Source organism: Pelophylax lessonae, assembly GCF_965119305.1.
Source record: "Pelophylax lessonae genome assembly, chromosome: 2".
Taxonomy (NCBI): Eukaryota; Metazoa; Chordata; class Amphibia; order Anura; family Ranidae; genus Pelophylax; species Pelophylax lessonae.
Window position 1 is genome coordinate 597,825,315 of NC_138769.1, and position 16,229 is coordinate 597,841,543.

Sequence of the window (16,229 nt, forward strand, 5' to 3'; positions counted from 1 at the left end):
CAGAAATGCACTCTGCTCTCAGGTTCTGTTATGGCTTTATAACCCCAAAGTCCATAAAAATGCTGTATGTTGTCAGCCCTGCCCAGTGCCATTTGCTACACTGCTCAAACATTCATACTCTCTGATTTCCACAACATAGAGGCTAATAATTCTGTAGTCCAAGATCAGAACTAGGAGGGCTCTTCGAGATAACACAGGTAATGTGGACAGAGGAATTTCTGACTAGGTAACCTTTTTTTATTTTTTCCGCATGTATACAACTGGAAGCATTTTCCTATACTTGGGCATTAAACAGGCTTTAAATTAAACAACATTTCACGGCTCATAGGCGTTTTTTTTTTTCATGCCTTGGGCACAAGAAAAAGGTAAACCGTTCAGAGCTTCTGGAGGGAACAAGTAGGCTTGGGCGAGTAAGCTCAAAACTAGCCAGTCCGGTTCAGCAGACAAATCCTCGTCGGCATAAAGGAGCGCCCTCACCCGATTCGGAGGTGGGGGGACGTCTGCGTTACTTTCAGGAACCCTGGACATCGCTGATTCAGTACAAATGGGTTCACAAACTGATTAGTTCAGGGTACAAGATCGAATTTCGGTCTTGCCCAGCAGACAGATTTTTTCCCTCAAATCTTCGTCTGTCTCCGGATCGCTTGAAGGATCTCAGGGAGACAATGCAGGATCTCCTTGCACAAGGAGTGATTGTGCCAGTTCCTTAGGGGGAACGGTTTTGAGGTTTTTATTCAAACCTGTTCACGGTGCCTAGGAAGGAGGGCAAGGTGCGTCCAATTTTGGACCTCAAGTCACTGAACCGCTTTGTGCGGGTGCAGAAGTTTCGGATTGAATCAATTCGGTTGATGATAGCATCTTTAAATCAAGGGGATTTTCTAGCCTCCATCATTATCAAAGATGCGTATCTGCACATCCCTATATACGCAGGACATCAGAGGTATCTCCTTTTTGCAATGGCGGAGGAGCACTTTCAATTTGTGGCATTACCCTTTGGTCTAGCCTCTGCTTCCAGAGTCTTTACCAAGGTTTTGGCTCCGGTATTGGCTTTGCTCTTCAAAAGGGGGATTGCGATCCTTTGGATATCTGGATGATCTCCTGTTGAGCAAACTCTCACCCAACCTTGTTGGGCGACCTGTCAATCATGGTCCAGACCCTTCAGGAGTTCGGCTGGACCATCCACTTAAAAAAATCTGCGCTGACCCTGTCAGTGCGACTGAATTACCTGGGTCTGACTTTAGACTCTCCTCTGGCGAGGGTCTTTCTTCCTGGGGACAAACTTCAGACGTTGCAGGGAGAGATCAGGTTGCAGATGGAGACCGGTTTCTCGTCTCTGCAGACCCGCATGAGAGCCTTGGGGCTGATGGTGTTGACCTTCGAGGTGGTCCCATTTGCATTCCAGGCTTCTGCAAAAGGAGATTCTTGTCAAGTGGAACAAGGATCCGCTGTCCTTGGACGGAATATGTTTGAGCCTACTCACAGGGTCAGTGCTCTTGTGGTGGCTTCTGTCGCCCGCCCTGAGGCAGGGTATGTCCTTTCTGCCGCTGTTGTGCACGGAGGTCACCACGGATGCCAGCCTGTCGGGCTGTGGTGGAGTGCTGGACAATCTCTGTGCCTAGGCAGTCTGGTCGACAGAGGAGTCCTCTTTACCGATGACCTGGGACTCAGAGCAATCTAGCTTTGCCTGCTTCACTGGACGAATTGGCTACAAGGTTCCCCGGTTTGGATTCAATCCGACAATGCCACGGCCTTCATCAATCACCAAGGGGCACAAGGAGTTTCCAGGCGGCCCAGCAGGTGGCCGAGATTCTGACTTGGGACGAGGAACATGTTCCGGCTCTTTCAGCAGTTCACATTCCAGGAGTGGAGAACTAGCAGGTGGATTACCAGAGTCCAAGTTCTGGACCAAGGGGAAATGGTCCCTGCATCCAGAGATATTTCATCTCCTGTGTGTCTGGTGGGACCTGTTTGCGTCTCATCTGAACAAGAAGGTACGAAGGTTCGTGGCCAGGACTCGAGGCCCACTGGCCGACGCCACAGACGCATTGGTGGCTCCTATGAGCCAGTGTCGGCTGCTTTATACCTTTCCTCCGATACAGCTTTTGTCGCGGTTCCACGGCATATTGGGGGTGGAAAAGGTGCCAGTAATTCTGGTGGCATCAGACTGGCCTCACCGGTCCTGGTACGCAGACCTGTTAAAGATGGTTGTCCAGTCTCTGCCTCTGAGGGAGGACCTGCTGTCTCAGGGGCCAATCTTCCATTCTGCTTTACGGTCACTGGCTTTACCGCCATGGCTGTTGAAGGCCAGGTGCTGAGAGACAGGGTCGCTCTGAGTCTGTGATCCCTACCCTAAGGGCTAGGAAAGCGACTTCCAGAAAAATGTATCATCATACTTTGAAGATGTATACGGTGTGAATCGCAAAACTTGCACCCTTACTTGTTTTCGGTTGTGAGGGTTTTGGCTTTCTTGCAGAAAGGCTATTTGCCTTGGCTATTTACATCCAACGCCCGTTGGCAACAAATTCATTGATCCGCACCTTTATTCAAGGGGTGTGTCATCTGGCTCCTCTGAGAAGATCCCCTTTGCCTCCGTGGGATCTGAATGTGGTTTTGTCTGTTCTTCAGAAGCCTCCTTTTGAGAATATTAGGGACGTATCTCTGCCTTTATCTCAGAAGGTTGCCTTTCTGGTGGCAATTACTTCTGCCCACAGAGTGTCTGAATTGGCGGCACTTTCCTGTCCGCCTTACTTGGTCGTTCATAGAGATAAAGTGGTTCTCCGACCTAATCAGTCCTTTCTTCCTAAGGTGGTGTCTGATTTCCATTTAAATGAAGACATTGTTTTGACTTCACTCTGTCCTTAGCCTAAGCATCCCAAGCAAATTGCCTTGCATTCTCTGGATGTGGTTCAGGCGATCAGGGTTTACCTGTCGGCCACGGAGCCTTAGGACATCAGATTCTCTTTTTATCCTTACTGAGGGATCTCGTAAGGGTTTGGCTGCGTCTGCTGCGATTTTATTAAGATGGATTAGGCAGACAGTTGTTCAGGCTTATTCATTGAAGGGTCAAGTTTCTCCTTTCCCTGTGAGAGCGCATTCTACTAGAGAGCTGAGTGCCTCTTGGGCTTTTCGTCATCAGGCATCTGTTGCTCAAGTGTGTAAGGCCACGACTTGGTCATCCGTGCATACGTTTACAAAATTCTACAAGATTTTTTGGCATCTTCGGATGCCTCTTTTGGCCACAAGGTTTTGCAGGCTGCTGTGTAAAGAGACTTGTCTTTTTCTCTTTAAGGGGTCAAACTTTGTTCCTGAGTAAGCTCATGTTGGGCTTTTTTCTTACCCAGTTGCCTACGTTTCTAGCCTTGGAAATACGTTAACTGTTTTTTGGTTGCGTTCTTTCCACCCCTCATGCCTATATTGCTTTGGGACGTCGCAAGGGTAAAGGATTGCTGCAGCGTCTGTCAATGGACGATAGAGAAAACTGGATTTTTGTAAGAACTTACCGTAAAATCCTTTTCTATGAAGTCCATTGACAGACGCAGCACCCGCTTCTCTATTATGGGGATGGTTTATGTCTTCTTTTCACTGATTGCTACGAAACTGATTTGAGAGCACAGTGTGTGGGGGGTTATGCCGAGAAGGACATCCCCCTATAGGCGTGTAAGTGAATTTTTTTTTTTTTTTTTTTCACTGACTATTCTACTCCTGTAGATGGCGCATAACCAAGGGTAAAGAAGCATTGCTGCTGTGTCTGTCAAAGGACTTCAGAGAAAAGGATTTTACGGTAAGTTCTTAGAAAAATCAATTTTTTTTTTTTTAATTTTCTGTGTAGGATGCTGTTTCCACTTCGATACTTCCTGATGCTTTCAAAGTAAAATTGACAGTTGAAGGTAGAAGTTTTGAGCATTTTGTTTTATTCCTGTAGGTTTTTTTTCCAAGTGGGGGTTATTAGGCAGAGAGGATTGTCAGCCAGTGTCGATACATTTCTAATCTGAGACTGGTGTACAAAGCAAAAAATTTCTTAGCCCACAACTCATCTTTTATTTATATTACCTTATAGAAATGTAGTTACTATAAAGATATTGAACATTTTTGTACTCTGTTTAAGAGAACACAATACATGGGAGCCAGAGGGAAATCTGGATTGTCCGGAGCTGATTTCTGAGTTCATGAAAAAATACAAGAAACCCAAAGAGGGAGAGCCCAAACCCAAGACCGAAGCCACTAAAAGAAAAGCTGGGAACGAGGACATTAAGGCCAAAAAGAGGAGAGAGGTAAGGCTAGCAGCATTCAGTACCTGCAGATTTTATTCATATGCCAAAGGATGCTTCCCCATGTATTTGTCCAATGCCTGCACCCTTTGTCATTCTTGATAGCAATATCAGTACTGGTTCACTGTTACCATTGTCACTTGTTCTAGAAAATATTTGTACTGCTCTTAAGCCTCAGCCGGCACACTCTGAGCCCTGGATTGCAAGGTTTGCTAAGGACTATCCACAAACTTCATACATAAAAAGAAAAAACTGTAGCCACACTTTTTTGCATTTTAGTAATCTATATTGATCCAAACAAAGAAATCTTACCTGAATCCTCCCTCTCAGCTCATTTCTGCAATTTCCAGGCGCATTGCTGATTGGTACATTAAAGCGATGTTGCTCCAGTTGTTTGCGTTCCACCAGGGTGCCACGAGCACATGACCTAGTTTACCCTGGATCAGTGTCATGACGTGTGAGTGGGCTCAATCACCATAACAACTAGTGACACTCTAGGGCCAGGACGCATGATGTCACTTATTGCTATGGTGTTGGCGACCAGCCGGTCTGCACCATGGCATCACATTGCGCTTATCCAGGACAGGGGGCATGCAGGGTCACCCTTAGCATTTTCAGGAGAGGACGGAAGTCGTTGTCCTCCAAACCTGTTCCGACTTCTGCCACTTGTCGCGGAAGTGCTGGAGTCAGACAATAGGGCTCTGATGTGAAGAGGGGACTTTGTTATTTGGGAGGCAGACTGTGTGATTGGGGGGCTCACTGATGGGGGGCTTTTAGGTTTAGAAGGGTCTCTAACATGGATGGCTTCTGAGATGACGTTTTTTAAGGTGGTTGTATGCATGGTCCCATGCTCGTAAGAAGCATTTTCTTTGCATGCCTTTTGATGGTGAAAACCAATCTGGGGCATTCCTTTCATTAATCAAGGAAGTCACTGTGGGGAAAGGTGCTGCTACCCTACAGGAAATAGCCAAAATCTCCTATTTCTACTGCTACTACTTCTGCTCAGCAAAAGGGGTCTGTTTTGCTTTTCCCCAGGCACCCACCTCCAGACAAAGGCTTGTCACTTCCTTTTGTCGTCAGCACTGGATTTCTAAGTACACTTAACTTGCTCAAAGGTGTACAAAATAAAATTTCTATCTCTTCCCATCCTTGCTTTTTACCTTCCAGCTGCTTGCTTCAAACTTAATGAGAGCAGATTTAATAACCGCCTTGCACCTTCAGGCACAAAGAATGGCTTTACCAGTGCCTTAAGGTTCAATAGAAATCGGCCGACATTCAACCCGTGTGTACTGCAGTGATTCGGCTGGCTTCTGTCTAAGGGGCATGACTGAAAAAGGTCTGCCGATCAGCTCTTGAGCTCTGACCGCAGTGTTCTGGCCGGGGGCAGCCCCCCCTGTCAAAACACAACGGATAGTTAGTACAATGGCTCCTCCTGAGCTGTCAGGTTTTTTTCATTCAGCCCAAAACTAGTAGTATGTACTAGGCTTTAAGAAGATGAGTTTCAAGGTTTCTATTCAAACCTATTCACAGTCCTTAAACCAAACAGGGGTGTCTGGCCAATACTGGACCTAAAATCTCTGAACAGATTTCTTCATGCACCTAAAATCCAGATTAAATCAACAAGAACCTTCATTGCAACTCTCAGATAAAGGGAATTTCTGGCATAAGAAAGTATAAGATTACAATCTACAAATTCCACCTTCCCCTCGCATCAGAACTTTTTGGGTTTTGCTGTATAAGACCAATACTTCTAATTTGTAGCACTTCCATTTTGGCTTTCCTCTGCAAATGTTCACAGAAGTGGTTGCCTCGCTGTTCTGTGGATCCTAGGAGCTTTAGATTTTTCTCATTTGACAGCTTAGCTCTTTAGGGGATCATCTTAAGTGCCAGAGAGGGTGATTCGTCCCAAATTCTGCCCGGGCCTTTCCTTGAGGCCTAGGGATCCCTCCTGGGTCTCTGGAAGCCTCGTGGGGCCGCCATTTTGTTGTAGCCTTCTGCTGCAATACACAGCGGCCATGTTTGTGTAGTCCAGCTGCCATTTTGCGGTGGTCTGCCATAGAAAACAGCAGCTGCTTTTTCGGCAGTGTAGCCCCTTATCCCCTGGTGCTGACTCCTGGACCCTTTTGTTTCCTGATCGCCGCTGTTCCTGGTGCCTGGTTTCTGCGGGTTGGTGAGTCTGGTGGTGTCCTCTCCCTCTCTGCTGAGGATTGATTGCTGCTCTGTGACTGGCAACCAGTTGGTGCTGCCAGAGCGGTGGGGGTTGTCCCTTAGTGTTTTACACTTTTTTGTGGGGTCCCCTTGGTGACTCATGGAGTCTTTGGAGCACATCTCCCCCACCTAATCCACTCTCTGGGGCTGCGGGGCCCTCGGGGTCCCATCCATCCATCCATCGATGCCCTGACAGCGGTCCTGGAGTCCTTTGTGTCCCGGGTGGAGGTGGCTTTTGGGGGTTGGGCTGGCATAAAGCTCCCCCCTGCCTCATCTGTCTCCTCAGATTCTGATTCGGCTGCCGCAGATGTGGGTCACCCTGCTGGGTCTGCGACCACGCGCCCTGAATCCTTAGATAGTGAGGAGGATTCCTCCACTTCTGCAACCACGCACGAAAAGGCGCTGGTGGACGCACTGATTGTATCTGGGCTTGAGACTTAAAGTTGAAGGGCTCGGCTGCAATTGAGGTGCAGGTTCCCATTGGCACTCGCAAGCCATCCAGAATGGCAAAGGTTTTCCGTTTCCCCTCCTATTTTGACAGAATTGTCACTAAAGAGTGGGGACAACCAAAGCGTCCCCTTGGGGGTCCCTAAGCGAGTTGGTAGGCGATACCCCTATGAGGAGTCCTTTCTTAAGAAGTGGACTCTTCCACCGGTGGTGGACCCTCCGGTTTCCAGATTAAACAAGGCAACCATGATTCTGATTGAAGAGTCCCCAGGCCTTTAAGGACCTGGCTGACAGGAAGGCAGAGGCTATGGCCCGCAATATGCACACCCTAACTGGTTCGTTACTGAGGCCGATATTCACCATTGCCCTTGAGTCGCAGACTCTGACCAAATGGGCTAAGCTTTTGCGCTGTGACCTGCAGGGGGAGTAGCTCCCCCTGCCTTTTGCTAAGCTGGCGGACCAGCTGGTCCAGGGGCTGCAGTTTTACCTGTGATGCCTCCTTGGATGTGGCTCCCCTAGTGGCTTGGCTCTCTGTTTTGGCAGCGGTCCTTTGGCGTGTCTTTTGGCTCAAATGCTGGTCAGCCTATCAGACTTCTTAAAAGGCCTGACTGATCTTCCCTTTCAAGGAGATTGCCTGTTTGGTGCTACCCTGGATGACATCATTAAAGGTCCCACGGGAGGGAAGAGTACCTTTTTTCCACAGGCTGCTAATGGCAAGGACCATCGTCATAGATGTGGGACCTCCTCCTCGGCTCATAAGAATTTTTTTTCGTCCCTCAGGGTCGACTGACAAGGGGTCGAAGCCCTTCAGGGCCTCCTCTGGAGGATCCAAGCGAACTTGGACTGGCAAGTCAAGAGCTGGCTTCTACAGACCCATGGACAAGGTTTCTTCAGCAGGAATGTATGCCCTCACCCGCATATGGGTTGGGGGGACATCTTCTCTGGTTCCTGGACCTGTGGACTTCTCTGGTACAAGACAAGTGGGTCAACAAGGTCATATGGTCCAGCTACAAGATTAAGTTTAGTTCTTACCCTCCGGTAAGGTTCTTCCTTCCAACCTGCGACTGTCCCCGGTCCGCTTACAGGCTCTTTTTGGAGCGGTGCAAAACCTTTTACTTCAAAGAGTGGTTGTCCTGGTTCAGATTTCAGAAAGTTTTTAGGGGTTTTTGCTTCAACCGGTTCCCCAATTCTGGACCTCAAGGTGCTGAACTTCTTTGTGCGGGTGTAGAAGTTCAGAATGGAGTCCATTAGCACGGTGGTAGCTTCCCTGCATCAGGGATTTTCTTTCCTCCATCTACATCAAGGACGCTTGCCTACACATTTTAATTTGTGTCGGTCACCAGCGCTTCCTCCTCTTTGCCGTGGGAGAGGAGCATGATCATTTTGAGGCGTTACCCTTTGGTCTCACCTCCGCTCCTCGGGTCTTCACAAAAGTGTTGGTCCTGGTGCTAGAATTGTTGCGCCAATGGGGGATCGTGGTACAGGGCTACTTGGATGACCTCTTCTGCGAGCAGAGTCTCCTACTGCTCTGGTGGAAAGCCTGGAAATCACCATACGAAATCTGAGGGAGTGTGGCTGGATTCTGAATTTCAGAAGTCTGCTCTGGTTACATAGTTACATAGTTAGTGAGGTTGAAAAAAGACATCAGTCCATCCAGTTCAACCTATGATGCGTGTGTGTGTTTGCTTTTAACCGTACATTGTATACCCCTGTATGTTGTGGTCTTTAAGGTGTCCATCTAATAGTTTTTTGAAACTATCAATGCTCCCTGCTGATACGACTGCTTGTGGAAGAGAATTCCACATCCTTACCGTTCTTACAGTGAAGAACCCCTTACGCACTTTAAGGTTAAACCGCCTTTCCTCTAGTTTTAGTGAGTGGCCACGTGTCTTATTGTATCTCCTTTCTCTGAATAGTTTGTTCCTTATGCTCGGGTCACCAGTACAGTATTTGTACATTGATATCATATCCCCCCTCAATCGTCTTTTCTCCAGAGAGAAAAGGTTCAGGGCTTGTAGTCTTTCCTCATAGCTGATGTCCTCCATTCCCCTAATTATTTTTGTTGCCCTTCTCTGGACTTTCTCCAGTTCCAGCACATCCTTCCTGAGGACCGGTGCCCAGAACTGGACAGCATACTCCAGATGTGGCCGGACCAGAGTCTTGTAGAGTGGGAGAATAATCTCTTTATTTCTGGAGTGAATCCCCTTTTTTATACATCCCAGTATTCTGTTGGCTTTGCTTGCGGCGGCTTGGCATTGCATGCCACTGCCAAGCTTGTTGTCTACCAGTACCACCAAGTCCTTTTCCATCCTAGACTCACCCAGAGGTTCCCCCCCTAGTGAGTAGCTTGCTTTCTGGTTTCTGGCCCCCAAGTGCATTACTTTACATTTATCAACATTAAACCTCATCTGCCATGTAGTTGCCCACCCAGTTATTTTGTTCAGGTCTGCTTGCAAGGTTTCCACATCCTGCATAGAAGATATTGGCATGCCTAGTTTAGTATCATCTGCAAATACTGAGATTGTGCTAGATATCCCCTCCTCTAGATCATTTATGAACAAATTAAACAGGATTGGTCCCAGGACAGAACCCTGGGGGACCCCACTTTCCACACCCGCCCAATCCGAGTACTCCCCATTAATCACCACCCTCTGTACTCTCCCCTGGAGCCAGTTCTCTATCCAGGTACTCACCTTCTGATCCATACCTACCTTCCTTAGTTTGTACAGTAATCGTTTGTGGGGAACGGTGTCAAAGGCCTTTGCAAAGTCCAGATACACCACATCCACAGGCTTACCTTTATCTAGGTGGCTGCTCACTTCATCGTAGAAGGTTAATAGATTGGTTTGGCACGAACGATTTTTCATGAATCCATGCTGATTACTACTTATAATACCGTTTTCATTACTAAAGTCTTGTATGTGGTCCCTTAACATCCCCTCCAAAATTTTGCAGACTACAGATGTTAGGCTGACCGGCCTATAGTTACCCGGGATATATCTCGGCCCCTTCTTAAATATTGGTACCACGTTGGCTTTTTTCCAATCAGCTGGCACCATACCCGTCTGTAAACTATCCTTAAAGATCAAGAATAATGGTCTGGCAATCACCTGGCTGAGCTCATTAAGAACCCTCGGGTGCAAGCCATCCGGTCCCGGGGATTTATTTATGTTAAGTTTCTCTAGTTTAGCTCTAAGTCTATCTTCTGTTAGCCATGGCGGCACTTCCTGAGGTGTATTATTTAGTTCGGCCTTACAAGCTGGGTTCGTGTAGCCCCCCGATTCTTTTGTGAAGACTGAAGAGAAGAAATGATTTAACACTTCCGCCTTTTCTCTGTCCTCAGTGGCCATATTTCCTTTATCATCTTTTATGGGGCCAATGTGTTCTGGCCTCGCTTTCTTACTGTTTATATACTTAAAGAACTTCTTGGGGTTCTTTTTGCTCTCCTCCGCTATATGTCTCTCGTGTTCTATTTTAGCCGCCCTGATTTCGTCTTTACATTTCTTATTACACTCTTTGTAGTGCTTAAATGCTGCCAATGACCCCTCAGTCTTGTATTTTTTGAAGGCCTTTTCCTTAGCACTAATATGCATTTTTATGTTGGAGTTTAGCCATCCAGGGTTTATTTTTGCTCTTTTAAATTTATTTCCCTTTGGAATGCACTGGTCAATCCCCCTGTTTAGTATACTCTTGAAGCACTCCCATTTTTCCTCCGTGTTCTTTGTTCCCAGGGTTCTATCCCAATTGATATTTTCTAGCAGCAAGCGCAGTTTAGGGAAATTGGCTCTTTTGAAATTCAGTGTCCTTATATTACCCCTCTGCTTCCTATTACTGTAATTAATACTGAAACTTATTGACCTATGGTCACTGTTTCCCAAGTTGTCCCGTATTTCTATATCCGTGATCAGGTCTGTATCGTTGGTAATCAGTAGGTCAAGTACCGCATTGTTTCTTGTCGGTGCATTCACCATCTGACCCATGAAATTGTCCTGCAAAACATTTAGGAACTGCCTAGCCTTGGCTGAGTGCGCGGTTCCTTCTGCCCAGTCTATATCTGGATAATTAAAGTCCCCCATTATAATGACATTTCCCATCCTTGCTGCCAATCCTATCTGTAAAAGGAGGTCCGCCTCACCCTCCTCCCTCTGGTTGGGGGGCCTATAGCATACGCCCAATATTACCTTCCCCGCCGTGCCATCCCTTTGAAGCTCTACCCATAGGGATTCTGCCTCGTCCTTAGCTCCATTATTAATATCATCCCTCATATTTACCTGTATGCTGTTCTTAATATACAGGCATACCCCTCCCCCTTTTTTACCCTCTCTATCTCTGCGATAAAGGGAATACCCCTGAATGGTCGCCATCCAGTCATGAGAGCTGTCAAACCAAGTCTCAGTTATCCCCACAAAATCTAAGTCCTCCTCAAACATCAGTAGCTCCAGCTCTCCCATCTTGTTGGCCAGGCTTCTGGCATTGGTATACAAACCTCTTAATTTTGATCGGTTACAAATATCCTCATTTGATGTTTTTAGGCTGCTCTCTTGAATTTTCCCCATACCCACCCTGGGTATAGGAGCTCCGAACACCCTACCGCTAATGCCCCCATTTCTGCCCTCTGAAACTTGCTTTCCACTGGCTAATTCTACATCTGTACCCTCCCCCCCATTCCCTAGTTTAAAAGCCCCTCTAACTTTTTGGCCATCCTCTCACCCAGTACGGCTGCACCCACCCCATTTAGGTGCAATCCGTCCCTACCAAAGAGCCGGTGACCGACTGAGAAGTCGGCCCAGTTCTCCAGGAACCCGAAACCCTCCTTACTACACCATTCCGTCCACAAAGCTGGACTATCTGGGTCTAACTCTGTACTCGGCATTAGCCAGAGTGCTCCTTCCTCTGGACAAACTCTACATAAACTGCAGACTGCAATTCGTCTCCCGCTGTCCAGCAGATGGTCATCCCTCCGGACTTGCATGTGGGTGCTGGGCTTGATGGTGTCTACCTTCAGGGCGGTTCCCTTTGCTCAGTTCCATACAAGGTCCCTGCAAGAGAGATTCTGTCCAAATGGGACAAAAATCCGCAGTCTCTGAACAATCTGAGCCGGGGAGCGAAAGATTCCCTGATATGGTGACTTCATTCTGCGGCGCTTTGGCTGTGCAAATCCATTCTCCTCTTCTAGTGGACAGTGGTCCCCAATGATGCCGGCTGGGGAAGCGTCCTCAGCAAAAATTTTGCTCAGGGGATCTTTACACTAGAAGAGTCCAGACAACCGATCGCTGTCTTGGAACTCTGAGCGATCAGACGGACGGATCGTCTTCAGAGATGTCTAGTGCGCATTTAATTGGACAGTGCCACAGCTGTGGCTTATGTCAATCACCAGGGGGGGGGGGGGCACAAAAAGTGTCCTGGCAGGTCTGGAGGTAGCCGGCATTCTAACGTGGGCAGAACGGTTCGTTCAAGCCCTCTCTGCCGTACACATTCCAGGGCTGGAAAACTGGCAGGTGGATTTCCTCAGTCGGCAGACGTTGGATCAAGGGGAGTGGTCCCTTAATTTGGAGGTGTTTCATTAGTTGTCTCCCCGGTGGGGCATCCCCGAGGTGAATCTCTTAGCATCTCGGCTCAACAGAAAGGTGAAGAGGTTTGTGGCTTGGTCATGGGATCCTCTGACTTAAGCCACAGATGCGCTGGTGGCCCTGTGGGGTCAGTATCGTCTGATTTAGGGCTTCCCCTCCTCTCAGGCTTCTAAAAGACTTCTATGCAGGATCAAGGCAGAAGGGATGCCGGTCATCTAGTGGCCCCGGACTTGCTTTGCCAGGCTTGGTACGCCGATCTGGTGCGGCTGGTTGCTGACGTTCCATGGAAGCTTCTTCTCAGGGAGGATCTGCTGTACCAAGTTCAGTCTTCGATTCTCTTCACAGTTGCTTTCCTTTTACTTTTACAGTACCCAGGAAGGAGGGCAAGGTACGTCCAATTCTGGACCATAAGGCGCTAAGCTGCTTTGTGCGAGTACAGTAGTTGCGCATGGCGTCCATTAATATGGTAGTGGCGCCCCTACTTTAGGGGAATTTCTTCTCACTTCTATCAACATCAAGGACGCCTACCTGCACATTCTAATATGTGCTGGTCGCTAGCGCTTTTTCAGTTTCTGCCGTGGACGAGGGGCATTATCAGTTTGTGGCGCTGACCCTTTGATCGAATTTCCGCACCTCGGGTCTTCACAGGAGTGTTGGCCCCGATGCTGGCATTGTTTGAGTCAGCGGGGATCCCGGTACTGGGGTAACTGGACAATCCACTTCTGCTAGCAGAGTCTCTGACTGCTTTGATGGACTACTGGAGAGTGCTCTGCGAACTCTGAGAAAGTTCGGTTAGATCCTGAACGTTCAGGAGTCTGCTTGGATCTGTCCACAAAAACTGGACTATCTGGGTCTCACTCTGGACTCGGCCTCGGCCCGAGTGTTTCTTCCTCGGGAAAAACTCCAGACATTGCAGGAGGCAATTCAGCTTCTGTTGTTCAGCAGACAGTCATCCCTCTGGGCTTGCATGCGCATGCTGGTCCTGAAGGTGTCCACCCTCAAGGCGATCTGTTTGCACAGTTCCACACAAGATCTCTGCTAAAGAGATTCTGGTGAAATGGGTCAAGGATCCACGGTCTCTAGCGGTGGCTTCGCTCTCCGGCACTTCGGGGAAAATCCTTCTCCCCCTGTACTGGACGGTTGTCTCCACGATGCCAGTCTGTGCAGAGGACGCCTCCCCACCCAGACGTGCTCAGGGGGTCTGGACTCTGGCAGATTATTGTACTGAAACTCCGAGCGATCAGACTTTTGTCTGGCTCATTGGACAATCTTCTTCAGGGGTGTCTGATAGGAATTATTTCGGACAATGCCACGGCCGTGGTGTTAACCAGCAAGGGGTGTTCTGGTGGCTCGTTAAGTAGCCAGCATTCTAAGGTGGGCTGACTGATTCGTTCCAGCCCTCCCAAACTTCTGCCACGACTCCTGTGCAGGATTCAGGCAGAAGGGATTCCAATCATTCTTGTGACTCCAGCCTGGCCTCGCCGGTCTTGGTATGTCGCTCCGGTACGGCTGGTTGCAAGTGTTCCTTGGGGACTTCTCTCAGGGGGGGGGGGATCTGCTGTCCCAAGGACCAATATTTCATCCGTACATTGCTTGTTGTGAGTCTGTTGGGGTTCATCCTCGCTCCTTCTCGGTTGATCGGATAATGGGGGGTTGAAGAGAAATTGACCCTAAGTACCATCAGGGGCCAGGTATCGGGTCTTGGTGGTCTTTTTCCAACGACCTTTGGCCACACAATCCCTAGTGCGTACCTTTTCTTCAGGTGTTCGACATTTGATTCCTGCAGTGCGGGCTCCGTTGCCGCCCTGGAATCTTAATGTGGTGCTTTCAGCTCTACTGCAGCTTCTCTTTGAAAATATTCAGGAGGTTTCCTGCTTACACTGCCCCAAAAGGTGGCCTTCTTTGGTAGCTATCACCTCTGCATGCAGGGTGTTGGAACTGACGGCGTTATCCTGTTGTGCACCTTATGGTATTTCACAAGGATAAGGTGGTGCTTTGCCTCTGTCCGTCGTTCCTTCCTATGATGGTCTCTGACTGTCATTTGAATGCAGATATTGTGTTGCTTTCCCTGTGTCCCAGGAAATCCGACTCGATTTGTGCTCACGGACTAACCTCATAAAGGGTTGTCCGCTTCTTCTGCGACCATTTCCAGATGGATCACACGGTGGTTCAGGCCTGTTGTGTTAGGGGTCAGGTTCCTCCCTTTTTCTGTTTAGGCACACCCTACTAGGCGCTTAGTGACTCCTGGGCTTCCCGTCTTCAAGAGTCAGTCATGCAGGCTTGCAAGGCGGTCGCCTGGTCGTCGGTACAACGTTTTTTTGTAAAGTGGTTGTGTTGGCCGCAAGGTTTTGCTGGCTGCTGTTTAGAGGACCTGGTCCTCTTTGAGGGTGTATTGTTTTTTTTCAGGTGAGCTCTGTTTATGGTTGAGCTCGGTTACCTGGTTGGCAGTGGTTAGCCTTGGGAATCTTTTTCTGAAGTTTTCCCACCCCTCATGTTTAACACTGCTTTGGGACGTCCTAATGGTTAAGAAGAATCAGGAGCAGTGTGCGTCAATGAACGAAAGAGAAAATGGGATTTTTGACTTACCGTAAAATCCATTTCTCTAGCGCTCATTGACAGACGTAGTACTCGGTGATACAGCACCTTCGGGTTATGTTGCCTCCACAGGAGCAGGACTAGACAGGAAATTAAAAAGCTCTGGCCACACCCTAGGGGCAGTCCCAGAGGGTATATCCTCTCTCTCTCTGCCTCAGCAAATCAGTTATTTTCTGTCTAGTTAGGAGTAAGGACCTAGATACCTTGCTGGGATCTTAGGTCCTGGCAAGATTTTTTTCTTAAAAGATTTTTTTTTTTAGACAGCTTTTTTTCTCCAGTGTTCCTGTGAGATCTTCAAGCAAGAAAGCTGAACTGGGCGACGGGCTGGATGTTGAGATCCGGTGGTCACCCCAGTTCAGCCTACGAGCGCGTGCAGGCCATAGCTCCGCGCTGGGTCGGCCGCGACAAAGTCCCATTAAAGGACTGACCCCGCGAGTTAAACGTCTCGCTGAAACGCCAAAGACCATGAGTCACGGCGTCCATATCGGTCGACAGCCCTCCCGCCCCGGTGGAGAGGGGTACTGTCAGGAGTTGGTGCCTGCCTGGTTCCGGTATGGTGAGTAGTATGTTCCCCCTTTTCCCCTGACGGGTCTTGTGGTGAACGCGGGCCCCTCTCTGTATGGTAAGATAGAGTCCCTCTCTATCCTATAAATGACACAGATCCTCCTACTTTGAGTGTGATTTTATGTGCAAAAAGCCAGGAGGCTTGGTTTGGGAGATAACAATCTAATTGTATACATGTTAAAAACATTGTAATCAGTGGCATTCTGGGAATCTTACGGTGATAAATATAAGCTACCTACCAGTCAGAAGCCACGGACATGTAGACTGCCTTCCTAATCAGATCTCCAGCTATTAGCAGGCCTCCCGAATGGCCATGCGGTCCGCCAGGGCCGGTACCGCCAACCACGCCAAATCCCCATGCAGAGAGAGTGTTGTGTGTTCTGCAGCACACCGCTATTCAGTACAGGCCACCGCCATTTTTTTTGCTGGATCTCACGAGCCGCCATTTTGGCGTAGCCTCGTGTCTCCAGCATGGGGGCGGCCATGTTTGAGGTGATCCAAACACCTCGTGGAGCTAGGGGAGGCGCCGGAAGGCGTGCAGAGGGGCGGAGCCGCCTCCTTTCTTCCTGGGCAGCCA

The 16,229-nt window shown here is 48.6% G+C and overlaps 1 protein-coding gene across 2 annotated transcripts in view; it reads left to right on the forward strand.

Moving 5' to 3' along the window:
• The window catches only part of CBX5 (chromobox 5), an 82,462-nt gene that overhangs the window by 49,286 nt on the left and 16,947 nt on the right, over positions 1–16,229 (forward strand). For both annotated transcript variants that reach the window (XM_082244698.1, XM_082244697.1), the window contains one exon: positions 4,106–4,271. In XM_082244698.1, the coding sequence (XP_082100824.1) occupies positions 4,106–4,271 (166 nt within the window). The remainder of the gene's footprint in view (positions 1–4,105; positions 4,272–16,229) is intronic.